This window comes from Nycticebus coucang, chromosome 19, assembly GCF_027406575.1.
Source record: "Nycticebus coucang isolate mNycCou1 chromosome 19, mNycCou1.pri, whole genome shotgun sequence".
NCBI lineage: Eukaryota > Metazoa > Chordata > Mammalia > Primates > Lorisidae > Nycticebus > Nycticebus coucang.
Window position 1 is genome coordinate 2,431,835 of NC_069798.1, and position 17,767 is coordinate 2,449,601.

General features: G+C 44.6%; 1 protein-coding gene across 3 annotated transcripts in view; it reads left to right on the top strand.

The window, feature by feature from the left end:
* PIEZO2 (piezo type mechanosensitive ion channel component 2) overlaps positions 1 to 17,767 on the top strand; it is a 459,894-nt gene that overhangs the window by 415,047 nt on the left and 27,080 nt on the right. For all 3 annotated transcript variants that reach the window (XM_053571827.1, XM_053571828.1, XM_053571829.1), the window contains 6 exons: positions 143 to 401; positions 4,694 to 4,876; positions 8,329 to 8,581; positions 9,540 to 9,672; positions 10,826 to 10,973; positions 11,077 to 11,291. In XM_053571827.1, the coding sequence (XP_053427802.1) occupies positions 143 to 401; positions 4,694 to 4,876; positions 8,329 to 8,581; positions 9,540 to 9,672; positions 10,826 to 10,973; positions 11,077 to 11,291 (1,191 nt within the window). The remainder of the gene's footprint in view (positions 1 to 142; positions 402 to 4,693; positions 4,877 to 8,328; positions 8,582 to 9,539; positions 9,673 to 10,825; positions 10,974 to 11,076; positions 11,292 to 17,767) is intronic.

The window sequence follows — 17,767 nt, forward strand, 5'->3', positions numbered from 1 at the left end:
TAAAGTCTGCTACTAAGTTGTCTGAAAAAGACATACAGACACATAGGATGTGGGGGTAGACCAGGAAGGATCATGCTAAGTTAAAGTTAGTCATTTGGAGAAATGAAAGACAGCTGTGTCATCGTCTTGTTTATTTGAACAGAATGTTTCATGACGATGAACTTGAAGAATCAGAGAAGTTCTACACGGAGCAGCCTCGGTTCCTGCTGCTTTTCTATGCCATGTACAACACTCTGGTGGCCCGCTCGGAGATGGTGTGCTACTTTGTGATCATCCTCAACCACATGGTGTCGGCCTCCGTGATCACCCTGCTGCTGCCCATCCTCATCTTCCTCTGGGCTATGCTTTCTGTGCCCAGGCCCAGCCGCAGGTTCTGGATGATGGCCATTGTCTACACTGAGGTAGGTGGGCCTCGGGCAGGTGCAGGTGCAGGTGCAGGTGGCTCAGGGCATCCTCCGAACCTTCTCTCCTCAGCCCTGGCCAGACCGGTGGATAGTTTTATGAGCATTCGGTTCCATGGGTATTCTTAGATGGACCCTTGATTGGCATCCACAATCATCGAGCACTCACAATCTCCTCTGTGTGTATCTTTTCATATTTCACACCTCAAGTGGGAAGGTTTTAGGATCCTTCCTATTTAACACAGAAACGGCTCCAAAAGACATGAAGTAATTGAGCCAAATTACTCACCTGACAATGAGGGGAAGCGTTTGAAGCCTTGTTGCCTGACCTACAGTATTAACCACTAAGACAGGAGCGGTCTCACTACACAAGGCCAGCATGGGGCCTAGCTCCACGGTGGGTTCAGTGAGTGGCCGCTGACGTTGGTGAGGTGGTAAAGCACTTTGAATATAGTTTGATGCAGTGTGCGTAATTCCCACTGTCAAACCTGAAAGTCAGTTTTCATGTATCACAACATAAACTGCCAGAAGCACCCACTTAAAATCTAAAAAACAGACGTTGGCTCAGACAACTGTCCTCATCACACCTGAGAGGGGCATGTGCAGCTGGCCCAGGCACATAGACCTGCCCCTCTTTCCTGCCTAGTGAACGTGGAGAAGATTGCAAATTCTCATGAAAACGTCCAGGGGACTTTGTGCCCTGGGCTGCTCCTGTGCCTTCTGCTCCCGAGTTTGTACAAACGCTGGTTTTCTTCCTTGACTCGCAAGGAAAGGTTTTCACTCCAGCAGTGCTGTAACTGCTTCTTAAATGCCACTGATCACGACTGACGTACAGTCAGAGCCTGGAAATTCAACAGTTAAATTAAAACAAAGTCAGTCATTTCGAATATCCAAAGTGCAGATAGTATGTGTCTTATCTCCATAATGAAAATGAAAGATGTAAAGCCAAATGAGTATCTGTGACATTAATTGGCCTGTCCAAAATAGTGTTCCTAATCTTACTTCCTTTACACCCGTCCATGACGTCACTGACTGCTGTGGAGAGGTGGACACCCGTCCATCACAGCTCTGTGACTGCTGTGGAGTGGTGGACACCCGTCCATCACGGCTCTGTGACTTCTGTGTAGAGGGTGGACACCCATCCATCACGGCTTTGTGACTGCTGTGCAGAGTGTGGACACCCGTCCATCATGGCTCTGTGACTGCTGTGGAGAGGGTGGACACCCGTCCATCACGGCTCTGTGACTGCTGTGGAGAGGGTGGGCACCCGTCCATCACGGCTCTGTGACTGCTGTGTAGAGGGTGGACACCCGTCCATCACGGCTCTGTGACTGCTGTGGAGAGGGTGGACACCCATCCATCACGGCTCTGTGACTGCTGTATAGAGGGTGGACACCCGTCCATGACGTCACTGACTGCTGTGGAGAGGGTGGACACCCGTCCATCACAGCTCTGTGACTGCTGTGGAGAGGGTGGACACCCGTCCATCACGGCTCTGTGACTGCTGTGCAGAGGGTGGACACCCGTCCATCACGGCTTTGTGACTGCTGTGGAGAGTGTGGGCACCCGTCCATCACGGCTCTGTGACTGCTGTGGAGAGGGTGGACACCCGTCCATGAAGTCACTGACTGCTGTGGAGAGGGTGGACACCCGTCCATTACGGCTCTGTGACTGCTGTGGAGAGGTGGACACCTGTCCATCACGGCTCTGTGACTGCTGTGGAGAGGGTGGACACCCATCCATCACGGCTCTGTGACTGCTGTATAGAGGGTGGACACCCGTCCATGACGTCACTGACTGCTGTGGAGAGGGTGGACACCCGTCCATCACAGCTCTGTGACTGCTGTGGAGAGGGTGGACACCCGTCCATCACGGCTCTGTGACTGCTGTGCAGAGGGTGGACACCCGTCCATCACGGCTTTGTGACTGCTGTGGAGAGGGTGGGTACCCGTCCATCACGGCTCTGTGACTGCTGTGGAGAGGGTGGACACCCGTCCATCACAGCTCTGTGACTGCTGTATAGAGGGTGGACACCCGTCCATCACGGCTCTGTGACTGCTGTGCAGAGGGTGGACACCCGTCCATCACGGCTCTGTGACTGCTGTGGAGAGTGTGGGCACCCGTCCATCACGGCTCTGTGACTGCTGTGGAGAGGGTGGACACCCGTCCATGAAGTCACTGACTGCTGTGGAGAGGGTGGACACCCGTCCATTACGGCTCTGTGACTGCTGTGGAGAGGTGGACACCTGTCCATCACGGCTCTGTGACTGCTGTGGAGAGGGTGGACACCCATCCATCACGGCTCTGTGACTGCTGTATAGAGGGTGGACACCCGTCCATGACGTCACTGACTGCTGTGGAGAGGGTGGACACCCGTCCATCACAGCTCTGTGACTGCTGTGGAGAGGGTGGACACCCGTCCATCACGGCTCTGTGACTGCTGTGCAGAGGGTGGACACCCGTCCATCACGGCTTTGTGACTGCTGTGGAGAGGGTGGGTACCCGTCCATCACGGCTCTGTGACTGCTGTGGAGAGGGTGGACACCCGTCCATCACAGCTCTGTGACTGCTGTATAGAGGGTGGACACCCGTCCATCACGGCTCTGTGACTGCTGTGCAGAGGGTGGACACCCGTCCATCACGGCTCTGTGACTGCTGTGGAGAGTGTGGGCACCCGTCCATCACGGCTCTGTGACTGCTGTGGAGAGGGTGGACACCCGTCCATGAAGTCACTGACTGCTGTGGAGAGGGTGGACACCCGTCCATTACGGCTCTGTGACTGCTGTGGAGAGGTGGACACCTGTCCATCACGGCTCTGTGACTGCTGTGGAGAGGGTGGACACCCGTCCATCACAGCTCTGTGACTGCTGTGGAGAGTGTGGGCACCCGTCCATCACGGCTCTGTGACTGCTGTGGAGAGGGTGGACACCCATCCATCACGGCTTTGTGACTGCTGTGCAGAGTGTGGACACCCGTCCATCACGGCTCTGTGACTGCTGTATAGAGGGTGGACACCCGTCCATGACGTCACTGACTGCTGTGGAGAGGGTGGGCACCCGTCCATCACAGCTCTGTGACTGCTGTGGAGAGTGTGGGCACCCGTCCATCACGGCTCTGTGACTGCTGTGGAGAGGGTGGGCACCCGTCCATCATGGCTCTGTGACTGCTGTGGAGAGTGTGGACACCCGTCCATCACGGCTCTGTGACTGCTGTGGAGAGGGTGGGCACCCGTCCATCACGGCTCTGTGACTGCTGTGGAGAGGGTGGGCACCCGTCCATCACAGCTCTGTGACTGCTGTGGAGAGGGTGGACACCCGTCCATGAAGTCACTGACTGCTGTGGAGAGGGTGGACACCCGTCCATCACGGCTCTGTGACTGCTGTGGAGAGGGTGGGCACCCGTCCATCACGGCTCTGTGACTGCTGTGGAGAGTGTGGGCACCCGTCCATCACGGCTCTGTGACTGCTGTGGAGAGGGTGGACACCCGTCCATCACGGCTCTGTGACTGCTGTGGAGAGGGTGGGCACCCGTCCATCACGGCTCTGTAACTGCTGTGGAGAGGGTGGGCACCCGTCCATCACGGCTCTGTGACTGCTGTGGAGAGGGTGGACACCCGTCCATCACGGCTCTGTGTGCAGGGCCTGTCAGATCCCCTTTCTTACCTGGGGGTGAGATAAGAGGAGGAACCAAGAATGTAGAAAAGAGAACAAGAACTACTTGTAGAGTTTCTGGTTAAGTTGGGGCTCTCCATTTTCTCTGTCACATTAAGTAGTGAAGTAAATGGGAAATTAAGTTGGTGTTAATTCACTCTACAATTTGCGCTCTCTGCCAAAAGCTGAGAGCTGTGCTACAGTGAAACTGTAAACATCAAAACCACATCACTTGCTCCTAAAGACTGTAAATCAAATAAGTATATATAAATATATGTATATATGTGTTCATTCAGGTTTGTCCTAATTACCATGTTTTAACAGCTGAATAATTATATAAATATCTAATTAAAACAGTATAAACACCAGGCAGGTGAAGTGAACAGTCATCTGTGTGGTGTCCCCCGAGTCTGACTGCCCTTCTTAGATCTGTACTGAAAACACTTCCATTGCTCTTGTTGTGATCCCCACTTTGTGAGGGTGTTACTGTTGTTATTCCCCATCATTATGTATGTTCCTACCATCAAACTGTGAAATGGGTAGTCTTTTCCTAATTTTTATATTGCTATTTCTCTTATATAGGCAAATCTTTTCCTACAATGAGGGGTAATTTTTTTTTCTATTTCTATCATCTGTGTGTAGGTGGCAATTGTAGTCAAGTATTTCTTCCAATTTGGATTCTTTCCCTGGAATAAGCAGTGGGAATTGTACAAAGATAAACCTTATCACCCTGCAAATATCATAGGAGTGGAAAAGAAGGAAGGTTATGTTCTCTATGACCTCATTCAGCTCCTGGCTCTGTTCTTCCACCGGTCAATTTTGAAGGTAGTGTATGTTAACAGTTAATCAGCTGAAGTTGATAACTGCAGCCCCTGTAATATTCCTGAAGAACCCAAACATTAGGATTGGCATTGAGGCTAGCGGGCAAGTGGGCGATATCTACTTGTATGGTCTTTTTTTGTAAAAAAAAAAAAAAAAGGAAAAGGTTATGTTCATTTAGTGGACATTTTTTTCAACACTTCTTGTGCTCAGTAATGGAACTTATAATAAATCTGGGAAATATGTCCCCATATTTCATCCTGGGTTGAACATGCCATAATTAATCCACCCTTGTGAATAATTGCTTGCTTGAATGATGTGGTATGCAATATCTTAATGCCTGATGCACTAAATTCTACCCCTAGTTTAAGCCAGATTCAGAAAGCTACAATTTGGGGTGAACCATATTGCTTTTTTTTTTCTCCTGAGACAGAGTCTCACTTTGTCACACTTGGTAGAGTGCTTTGGCATCAGAGCTCACGCAACCTCAAATTTTGAGGCTGAAGTGACCCTCCTGCCTCAGCCTCCTGAGCAGTTGGGACTACAGGCACCTGCCAGACCTCCTAGGTATTTTTAGAGACAGGGTTCACTCTTGCTCAAGCTGGTCTGGAACTCCTGAGCTTAGGCAGTCCACCTGCCTCGGCCTCCCAGAGACCGTATTGCCTCTTGTCTCCATCCCAGCTTCTACTTAATTTCTTCTAGTAGAATTGCTTTTTCTTAGGTAGTTTCTTGTCATGAAGCCATTAGCTTTTGGTTAAGAGACCACGTACTAAATAGCCTGGTGACACCATGAGCCGTGCTTCCTCAAGCTTATTGTTAAGGAATCCTTTCATTACACTGCTAAAGTAAGACCCCTGCCTCAGATTCAGAAACCCTTATCTTTTTTCTGAGCAACTTAGGGTTTTTGTCTTATCACACACTGTAAATTATAAACTAAGCCTTTAAATATGCCAGTTTTAGTAAATAGAAATTACTGCATAGTATGTTTTATGTGTTAATGTACCTCTTCTCACAACCTTTCTTTCTTCTCATCTTGTCTTCATTTATAAAATGTTTCAAATTGATTTTATCAAGTAGTATCTTTCTTATTCCTGATCCTTTTCAGAACAGGACTTGGCAGAGGTTAGTGTCCACACACCCATGCACACTCAGGTCTGTGACAGTGTGGTTACCTTCTGTCTTAACTGGGTTTCATCTGCATCTGTGCTGGTCAAGATCCTCACTCTAGCTTACAAAGTGCCCAAGACCCGGACCCTTCATCCCGGGGAGGCACCTCCTGGTCCCTGGGACGTGACTGGTCTGCGAAGGAAACCGTTAGCCAAAATTGAGTTTGCCTAAATTTTGCAGCTCTTCTGACTAACCTGTTAATTATTTGAATGCATCCAATATACTGATTTCTTGCTACGAATGTATTAATGTGTTTTTTTTCTGGAATTAAAATTTTTAATTTCGATGCTTAATGCAAGATGATACAATTTTGAGCACTTCAGAATTTTTGCAACCTTTTGCATATCATTTGAATTTTTCATAAACTGTTAGGCATTTTAATTGTCTTTTTATCAATATGCAAATGATTTAATGCTGCAACTTCATATTTAAAACACTCAGTACTCCACAGTTTGGGTTTTCCTCTGGGTGTACTTATATATAAAATTTCATACATATGGTGAGTGTATATAAGATTTGAGGTAATGATATTATGCTGAAACTTTAACTAATACTATGGACAATCCTTTTGAGGATGCTAAATCTTTCATAAAACCAGCCAATGGCGTTTGAAGAAAAAGTATTTTATACAGTGTAGCTACAAAAATCCAACAAAACTGTGTATAAATTTCAAAAGTGCTTCAAATTATCCTATTTAGCATGAACTGCTATACATTTTTTTCTTTTTTTTGGCCGGGGCTGGGTTTGAACCTGCCACCTCCGGCATTGCTATACATTTTATAAACAATTAAATTAACACAAAAACATGTAGTACTGACAAGGTTGTGAAGGATCTAAATATGTTAATGTGGGAAAAGAAGAAACAACTTTTAAATGAAAGAAATCCATATAAACTGAAAAATCTCATAATGAAAAGCTAATATGTTAGTTATGTTTATAAAACTACATCCATTGAATGTTTAAAATAATACATTTATAAGTAAATTCTTAAGAACCCTCTATCAATTGAATGACTTTGCCAGTTGACACAGAACTGACAGATTATTCTTAAATGTTTATTTGATCATTGGTCACCCTCTGAGTTGGTTTTTGACTGTTTTTTTTTTGGTTTCTTTTTCTCATTTTTTTTTTATTAAATCATAACTGTATACATTGATATGATCATGGGGCATCATACATTCACTTCATAGACCATTTGACACATTTTCAGCACAGTGGTTAACATAGCCTTCCTGGCATTATCTCAGTTACTGTGCCAAAACATTTACATTCTACATTTACCAAGTTTCGCAAATACCCCTGTAAGATGACTAACTGGTTTTTGATAAACTGGCCTGGAGCAGTGTTTTTCAACCTTGTTTATCTCACGGCACACTTGAACCTATAGTTAAACTTTCATGGCACACTTAAATTATGTTGATCAAAAAGAAGAGTTTAAAAAAAAAGGATATACTGACTGTGCTTTGAATGTCTTTCGAAAATAACTATGATCTTTAAAAATTGTCTCTGTTCACCTGAGATCCTCTCACAGTACTCTGGCTGAAAATTACTGCTCTAGAGCAGGAGTCAGAGGGATGACTGGGCGAAGTCTTGGGGAGCAAGCACACTGCCTGAGCTTTTTGGAGAGCCCCATCTGACAGCAGCAAGGTCATCCCAAGGGCAATTTAAGTCTGGGAAGTGTCCCTCTGGCAAGATCCAGAGGTTTCTCGGTTTCCTGCTCTGCACTAATTTCTTCTTACCTGCCCTGTCATTCTGTTTCTTGATTCGAAAACTAGACTTTGCAAAAGGCATCACAATCTTTGCCTCACATGTGGTACAACATGTTTTAGTAGAACATCTGCAGCTTTGGTTTTCTGAGTCATCCCTGGGTGAGTCAAGGGTTCAGATGCTGCTCTGCAGGCTGGAGAGGGCCTACATCATTCTTCACCTGAAGGCATTTGGTGAACACAGGGGGCTGGGCTGACTCCTCAGTTGATGCACCAAGTGCTGACTGTAAGCACAGACAGAGATGTGCTCCGAAAAATGCTTTCACTCAAGGAACAAATCAAGTGCATATGGTTTCCTCTTTGCTCCTCTTCCAAACACCACCTGTTTCCATCTCAGGTGATCAGCCACACTATTACGGTCTGCACCCACCATTTCCAGTCTTCTGGAAAGTTCTAGATAATAAGCTTTCTTCCCTTGTTTTTCTAATCTTTTAGGACAGTTTCTTGGGTTAGATTTTGCAGGACAGGCTACTAAATGGTTCCACCTACAGCACTAGTTTAATTGTCCCTTTCCCTGGTTTCCAGTGCCATGGCTTATGGGATGAAGATGACATCGTTGAAAGTGACTCCGAAGGGGAAGACTCTGGTGATGATTTCGGCCTGATCACCGGCAGAAGAGATTCTTACAACTCCCTCAAGTCCATCAATCTGGCCACGTCCGTAGAGTCAGTGCACGTAACCTTCCCGGAGCAGCAGACGGCCATCCGGAGGAAATGCTCGGCCAACAGCTCCCAGATATCCCAGAGATCCAGCTTTTCTTCAAATAGATCCAAAAGAGGTATCTGTTAACGTGGTATCTCTAGGCTGGAATAAGCCCCCAAAGTGTCTAGTTTTTCTGGTGCCTGTCAGCCTGGGACAGGGGAATTTATTGGGGTCCATCAAGTGACAGATACCATAATGTAAAAAGAAGATGCTTTGAAATCAGATAGACCAAGTTCAATTCCTGCCTCAGTTGTGTGACCTCGTTGCTCAAAACAACTGATTCCCCCCAAAACAGGAATTTCAGGTAATTGTGAAAAGTGGTCAGCACACTCCCTGGTACCTAGTGAGGGTCAGGCTCAACTATATGCAAAATTCTTCTCTGTGTGTCCAGAGTAGACACACACACAATTTATTTTGATACTGTATTTTGATTGAATTGATGGGAATTTTATCCAAACTATCTAGTTATTTCCTAAGCCAGTTATTAATTTCTTATTAAACAACAGGTACAATCAGAAAGTAGATATACCTTATAGTTGTCACTGTCGGAGTGATTGGTCTTCTGTACTTAACAGTGCTCACGTCTATAGCTTTCCAAACACTTGTCTATATTCATTCAGGCAGACCCTGGCCTCAAAAGATCATGTCATAGTTTACAGTTAGAGAAATTAGGATGTGAAGACACCTGGAAAACTTGTAACCTAAGGTCCTATTTAACACTATAAAAAAACTGTTATTCCAGTTCAGTTTTTCCTGAGACAAAGATGATAACACATACAACAATCCAGGAAAGAACCACCATTGAGTGTAAAACCCCCACAGGTGTATTTTACTACGGAAGCAGAGCTGAGAGGACAGACCCCAAAGTGCTCAGTGATCGTTCTCCGCCTCTAACTTAGGGTCATCCTCCGAGGCATCCTCTCAGCAACTGCATAAGGGCCCCCCTGCCGTGTGGGCTCTGGGGGCTTCCATGATATTCATGTTAACCAAGTCCATTCCTCCCTTGACGTCATATGATTTATTTTTCTTTCTAGGCAGCACAAGCACTCGAAACAGCAGTCAAAAAGGAAGTAGTGTGCTGAGCATTAAGCAAAAAAGCAAAAGGGAACTTTACACAGAAAAGCTTCAAGAACAATTAATCAAAGCAAAAGCATTTACCATTAAGAAGTGAGTCTATGAAAACATTTCAGTCACGTGTTTTATTTTATGGCTGGGGAACTGGTATCCATGATTCCCAATAAACTAGGGGGAAGAGCAGAGAAATCTCTCCCTGTATCATAAATGTCACCTGCATAAAGCAGGATAAATTGGCCCCTTCTTATATTGTTTATAAAAATCATTTTCCAGTAAACATGATTCATTTTTGTATCCATTGCATTTATGCACACAGTTTTTCTGTTTGAGCAGAAAAAAACGAGTCGTTTCAAAGGCTCAAAGTTTGTGTTTCTAGGCATTATAGTGGTAGAGTCCTGCCAAACAGAGAGGAACAGATGTCAGATCTGGAAGGGCCTTAGAGATGCACTCTCATCCTGAGGTGGGGATGGAAAGGCACTGGGGGGAAATGTTTTGTCTAGTGTAATATACCTGGTCCCCAGCTGACTATGCTGGTCCCTCCTACCTGCTGGGGATGGTCCTGGTGCAGCAGAGTAGGACTGCTAAATACAGGCTCTGAGCCCAGAAGAGCTGGCCACACCTGAACATGGCCTTACACTAAAAGCAGATCCCAGAGCACAGAAAAGATAAGTCAGAGATAGACAGACAGGCCAGAGCCAGCAGGAGTCAGGGATAAGGTACAGAGCAAGGTGAAGATAGAGCCCTGAGCAAGGCACGAGCCAGGGCAGCTGCAGGACCCTGAACCTGGAGGGGCACCTAACATTCCAGCATGCTCAGCCAGGGGCTTCAAATCTGACCACTCCCACATATTCTCCATGTGATTATCATCTTAGCCCTAGGCATCAGGTCTTATTATCCCCATTTTACAGAAGAATAAACTAAAATGCAGAGTTACGTAGTATGCTCAAAAGTCTCCTACGTAGGGAGCAATTGACTCAAGCTACAAACCCAGCATCTCATTTCTGGGACTTTATACCACTCTGTTAATCTTCAAGCAGGCAGAGAGGGCTGTGGTGCCCACCGTAGTCATGAGCTCTATACACTCTCTGTTAGAGCAGGAGCTGCCCTATGGCCTCTACTGAGGCTCGAGAGGGAGGTGGGCCCTGGCTGATAGGAGAAGTACAGAGGAATGGCATGATCATTGTATCTGGTCATTTCTGCCATTCTGCCTTTCTGAAACAAGTGGGCGGGGGTCTGTGTTTTGCAGGACTCTGAAAATATATGTGCCCATCAGGCAGTTCTTCTACAACCTCATTCACCCAGAGTACAGCGCCGTGACTGATGTGTATGTGCTCATGTTCCTGGCTGACACTGTGGACTTCATCATCATTGTTTTTGGCTTTTGGGCCTTTGGGGTAGGTTGGGGACAAAAGCCACAGCACACCTGTTGACACAGGGTGGAGGCTTTCCTTCCTGGAAAGTGCCACTGGCATTTGAATCGCTGTTTCTCTTCCCTAGAAACACTCAGCAGCTGCAGATATCACCTCTTCACTGTCCGAAGACCAAGTCCCGGGGCCATTTTTGGTGATGGTTCTCATTCAGTTCGGAACCATGGTAGTGGATCGAGCCCTCTACCTCAGGAAAACTGTACTGGGAAAGGTCGTTTTCCAGGTCATTCTGGTGTTTGGAATTCACTTCTGGATGTTCTTCATCTTACCTGGTGTGACTGAGAGGTAAGGTCTTCAGAAGCTGGAGGCACAGGCCCAAAACAACATATCTTGCCGTGTAAAATGTGCTCCTGTGTATAATGCTCACCCACATTTTTGGCCCAGACTTTCAGGAAAACACCCCTTGAGAAAGTGGCTGGCTATGGGCTGAAAGAAACACATGTGGGAAGGGCTAACGTTCCCCTGGCAAATGTGCAGATCACACTGCCCTCTGCAGCCACCTGCTCTGTGAAGGCTGCCCTTTCCCTCTGCCCAGGACCACAGCCCACCCTGCCATGTCAGGGGCCACAGCTGATATTGCCACGTATGTGGCCAGTTTCCCAGAAACTTCTGAGGCTTCTCGACCTGTGGGCAGCCAGGTGGGTCCCTGTGCAAGGCTCCCCGTCTCCTTGGTGTGGCCAGGCCTTGACCCCCCACACAGCCGTGGCTCACCTCACATCCCACCATTGTTCCCTCCCCGATTGTGGTGCTCAGCAGAGGCTGCTCCAACAAGCTCCCACCAGCACCCACGTCCTCTAAGATTGGAACCCCATGGGCCCCTCAGGCCCACAAGGGAGGGCACTGCAGCCCCACGAGGCCCACTGGGCTCCCCTGCTCCCATATTACCTATGTATGATATGCAGCCTTATTTTTCCCTCAAAAATTTGTGGGGGGGGGGAAGTGCATATTATATATGGCAAATGACAGCACACTGTGCAAGGTCCCCGCTGCACGTGCAGGTGCACAGCTCCCAGGAGCCACAGTGCAGCAGAGCCGCCTCACAGGCAAGAGCCACGGGTTTGAATCAGTATTAAATTCAGAGTGAACCGGAAGTGTGAATGGATTCTTTAAAACATATATTAATTGGATTGTATTCAGATTCATAGAGACAGGAGTTTTCAGAATAAGTGGGGTCATAGCCTTAATGACCAGAGCAAACCTGGGCTCATGTGTGGTGTTTCTCTGCCCCTGACTAAATGAGAGATGAAGTGGAGCACAGCCTCCAGTGCGTCCTTAGAGGGAGAGTAGGCCTGAGACTGTTCCATCTGAGAAATGGATGGACAGGATGCAGGCTGCCGAACTGGAAGAAGAAAATACAGAGGAATGGCGGGGGCAGGTGACAGTAGCATCCGGCACGTGGGACAGTGGTGGAGTTAATGATAGCAGGTTTGAAAGCACGGGGGGTCGGGGAAGTCGTCTGGGTGCAGGGTGAGAGGCGTGGGCAGCCCCGGCGTGTGAAGATGCCGCTGCTGTTAGTACCGTGCGTGCCGCTGGCTGCAGTGAGTGGAGGGCTAGGCTGGGTGGGATTGAAAAAGACCAGCCTGGTGTCAGCAGGGAAAGGGCCAGTAAGATAGCCGAAGGTAGCCGCTGTCTTTCCCTCTGTCTCGTGGCACCCTGATCTTCAGCTCCCCAGTGTGCCAGGGCTCACTGCGTCTGCAGACTCTGCTCCCTCCCCTCTCCTCTCTGCTTCCCACAAGCTGTGGTTCTGCAGCCTCCCTGCCTCACACCTCTACCCAAAACGGTCCTTGTCACCAAGTTGATGCTGAACACATGAACAAATGAAGGAGTCAATCAATAGAAGAAAAACAAAGTAGATTGCTGTAAATGAGAAGCATCACCTCTGTTAGCTTGTGAAAGAGAAGGGTCCACAGAAGGTGAATATGGAAGTGTCCATATAATACGATGGGAATGAGAAATTTGAATAAATACCTCTAAATTTATGTACACAGGAAAACTTGAAGTATTTGTCATTGGCTTGGAGGAAGTCATAGCCCTCATCCAGTGAAGGTGCCATGTTTGTTACAGCCTAAAATCTCCTTCAGAATTGCTTTCCCAGACTGTGGCATACGACCTCAAACATCCTCAGGCACTGCTGAAATGTCTTCATATTTAACAGTAAATGTGATTTTTGACCATACCTCAGAGTCATATGTAGCCAAGTTTCATGAATAATGTATCAGTCAGGCAGGTGGATACCATTTTTGGAAGTATGAATAGGAAGCAATGAAAAATAGATTTTACTTACGTGGCTCATAAATAAACTGATTCAAAGGTAATTTCTAATGAGAAAATATAAATGTTCTTCTAACCATGGCTGTAGCTTAACTGGCTGCTTTTGATTGAACGTTTAGGCTCTGACCTTTTGATTTTGGTATAGGAAATATTGCTTTATAACAATAAATGGTGACAATACAAATATTTTGTAAAGTAGAATTAGGATAGTCTTTCCTGAGTCTAAAGTAGAACTAAATAAACAAAGGATTGCTACCCAGAAGACAGGTAATAGCTCAGTAAATTCCCCACTCCATACCACATATTGGGAGAGTAAATACAGCTCAGATTGTAAAAATAATTCAGATGAAGACAGTAGTCTGTACTAAGATTTGCTTAAGAGAATGTTGTAAATCTTAGTTGTTAGTCTTTAAAATAGAACAAATATAATTTTCTCTACAAATATTCAATTATATTCACTCCTTAAATCAAAGAAATAAACCAAGTCCTACACTCACAATAGCTGGATGAATTAAGGTGTTTTTTCCTAATATTTAAAAGCATCAAATAGTCATTCTCTACTAGGCCTCATAGAAACTCTTTATGTCAGAGAAGAAAAAGACATTAGAAAGCTTTCTAAACCTACTATATAATTTTGAAAATTGATAGGTGAACCCCATAAAGAAAAGTGTTCTCCCCAAAGTCATTCAGTGAGTGGTGAAACTCGCTCCCAGTCCCAGGCCCGTAGGCAGGTGCGTCATCTGCTCTACAGGACTCTCTCCCCTAGGGGAGTGTCCTGTACTTGCTTCCAAGCAGACTTTTTAAAATAACACAGCCATTGTCCATCATGACATGTGAAAAGAGCTTGCTTATTCCAACCCCAGAAGACAGCACATAGGCCCGAGCCTGGCTCTCTGCTAAGTCCTCAGAGAAGCCCACACAGAGACGTGCTTCCAGAATATGCACAGGCAAAGACATGGAGGGTCACTTCCGCAGGACGGATGCACCAGATGGTTTGCTAGTGCCTGCATATATTACTGCCATACAAATTACCACAAATTCAGCAGCTGAAAGCAACACAAATTTGTCACCTTACAGTTCTGTAGGTCAGGAGTCCACAGTGAATATTTCTGGCTGCACTCATTCCAGGGGAGAATGTTTCTTTCTCTCTTTCATCTTCTAGAAGCTGCCCACCTTCCTTGGCTTGTGGCCCTTTCCTCATCTTCAAAGCAGAAAGTGCAGGTTGAGTCCTTTTCATTGCATCTTTCTCATCCTTGTTCTGTGTTCACTTCTGCCTCTAATCACAGCTTGGGAGGTTCTCCCCTTTAACAGCTCTTTGTGATCAGACTGAGCCCAGCTAGATAATCCGGGATAATTTCCAAATCCCTAGGTCCTTAACCTTGATCATATCTGCAAAGTTCTCTTTGCCCTGTGAGGCAGATGTACTCAGAGTTTCCAGAATTCAGATTTGTGCATCTTGAGGGGTAGGGGGCATTTTTCTCTCTACCACAGTGCTCTTCCCAGGCATTTGAAGAGACTGTCAACATAGCAACACCTTCCGAACGACTATGGCTGGAATATTTGTTGTAATACAATAGCAGTGTTTTTAAGGGGGCCCCTCCTGTGAAAGCCTTCCATATACTCATTTGGTTAATTTTATTGATTTGAGTGCCATCTAACAGATGCTAAATTTATAACTTACCACATAAAGCAAACCTTTACCCTCTTAAAAGCTGGGATTGTTTCCTTTAACTGTTTGCTGTGTCCAGTTGAGCTGTTTTCCTTGCAACACCCTGTCCTCTTCTGGGTGACTGATTCTCGTTGGCCTACTATATCATGTTTTCAAGATCACCTCTTCCAGGAAGCCTTCTGTGGCATCACAGTCTTACATGAGAGGGCTTTCTCTGCGTTTTGTACGTAGTTTCTGTCGGAGAACTTATTTCACTCTATTATAATTGCTAGGTTCGTGTCCTGTCTCTTCTAACAACCTATGGACAGCTGGTGAACAAGGGTTATCTTTATCCCTCTATTCCCAGCATGGAGTATAGGGGCCGGCACAGGGCTGCTCTGAGTGTGACCTGCAGAGGCTATCAGTCTGTGAAATGTTTCTCCTGGGGCATGACAAAGTGTGTTCAGAAATGGAGAGTAAGTGTTTAGAAACCTTGCTGGCAATTTTGACAGACCAAATTTTTATCTAGGGAATCTAATAATTTAAAAATGAGGATTTTTTTTTTGTCTTTGTGTTTTTTATTTTTTAGTTATTCACGCTTACTATATTTTACAAAAGTATTGATTTCTCACCTACTATAGGTGAGAAATTTTTAGATGAAAGTAAAACAACTGTTCTTTTATTAGAGTTTGAGAAGCACATGCCTGGCTCATATTATAATAGATCCTCGATACCCATTTATTGATGATTGACTGTATGAAAGCTTCTCCTCCTTTGACATACAGTCATGCATATTTTCTTCAGTTGTACTTTATTGAAGGCCAAGCCCCTGGGATCTCAGTGGTTACAACCTTCATGGTAAACCCTGTAACTATGGCCACAGAGATTTCTAGCTCCTTGAATATCATCTTTCAGCCCTACCCAATTGCCATTCCTAGTACTATGGATTATCCTATATTTGTTTTTGGACATTTAATGCAAAATATAGTAGGATTAGTGAGGCATCTTTCTGTCTTCATTGCCATCAATCACTGATAATATAATTTCTTGTCATTTCAAACCATGCTGTTATTACTTGCTACCATCCAAAATTTATTTTTCCCCTTCAAATATTATTCCTGAAAAATTAATTAATTAATGTGCAAAGAGAAGACTTTAATAATAGTCATAATTGACTGAATCCTTTTCCAAAATAAGAAAAGATTAAAGAAAGAAATAGATCAGGGGTATTTTAAGCTAGACAGAAGGCTATCAGTGGCCCAATAGTAAGCTATCAAGTCATAATATTTTGAGCTTCAAGAAAGTCTAATATCTTGAATGATAATCTGATAAATGGCTTTTTCTGTGCACATCATTCAGTCCTCAGCTATTCTGTGGTTTCCCCCAGTCTGCTGAGCACTGTGTTACAGACTTGCAGGAAACATAGAGATGACACAGCATGACCTCAGCCTCTGGAAATAAAATATACACAGACTATCAGAGAGGTCTCCCAACACAGGACATCCTTGATGTGTCTAATCAGAATTAACATGATAACTTAAGGAACTATAGATTATGACTACATATTCTAGGTCAACATACTTAAAGAGTATAAGGAGGAAAATGTTTATGTTTTTATGGGGAAAACATGACTGGTACTTTTAGAAAGGATAGTGTGCAACACAGTTTTGTGTCTGACTATAATTTTGATACAAAATTCTTTCCCATGGAGCATTCTTAGAATTATCTATAAAATCAAAATCTAAGGACATTTCCCAAGAAGGTTAAAAGAATGTTCTTTCCTAATGTTCCCCAATGTAGACAGTTCCTAGGAAAGGTAAGGGAATGGATAACTAGGCACTCTGTAAAGGATCCGATATTTGCATTGATAATATCCAAGAGATCGATTATGGTCAAATGTAATTAAATTAACTCATTAGGCCCTGAAATACCAACATTCACTTACACTGAGTAAAGATATATAAAGACATATTGGTGGTAATGTATTAAATTAAAATTCCACAGACACTTCCTGAGCACACTCTCTATGTCAAGAACATTCACAAAAGTCAAGATTATTATAAAATCTTGTAAGGGATTATGTATTAATAAACTTCAAGATTAGGAAAATGGCTTTCAACAAAAGCTTCAAAGTTATTTATACTTTGATAATTATTTGTATGATCCTTATTGTTTTGGCCATAAAACATGAAAAAAGTACTTAAATCTTTTTGATCATGTTACTTTAATTATAAATGATCTTCAGTATTATTTCTGTATCCTAGAATAATCTATAATGCCAGTCAAAAATAGGAATGTAGGTGTAGAATAAGGTCTGAGGTAAGGACTGGATTCCAGAATCTGCATTTTTAACACCTCCCCAGAGTGTGTTATACTTACCAAATAAGATGTCTTCTCTTACAGATACCATCACTGGGATAAAAAGACCAAAAAAATATGTCTGCTGCCATTGAATGAGTTGATATAATGGAGTAGGTTTCTAGGGTAGCCCATTCAAGCATTGTTGTAAAAGCTTTCAAGTGAAACAAAAGCAGAGTAGGTTTAGGCTTGGCAATAAATATGATTAAGACTTAAATGCTGAAAATTAAAAAGGCACGGCTGAGAGAAATTAAAGAAGACACACATAAATGGAAAAGAACTAAATTCATGAACCAGAACACTCAATAAGATAAAGTTTTCCCGAAAAATTGATCTATAGATTCAATGAGGTCAAAATCAAAATTCTAGCAAGCTGATTAAAATTCATATGGAAGTGGAAACACCTAGAAGAACTGAAATAACTTTAAAAAAGGGCAGAACTGGAACACTTAAAGCACTTGTCCTCCAGGATTGTTATAAAGCT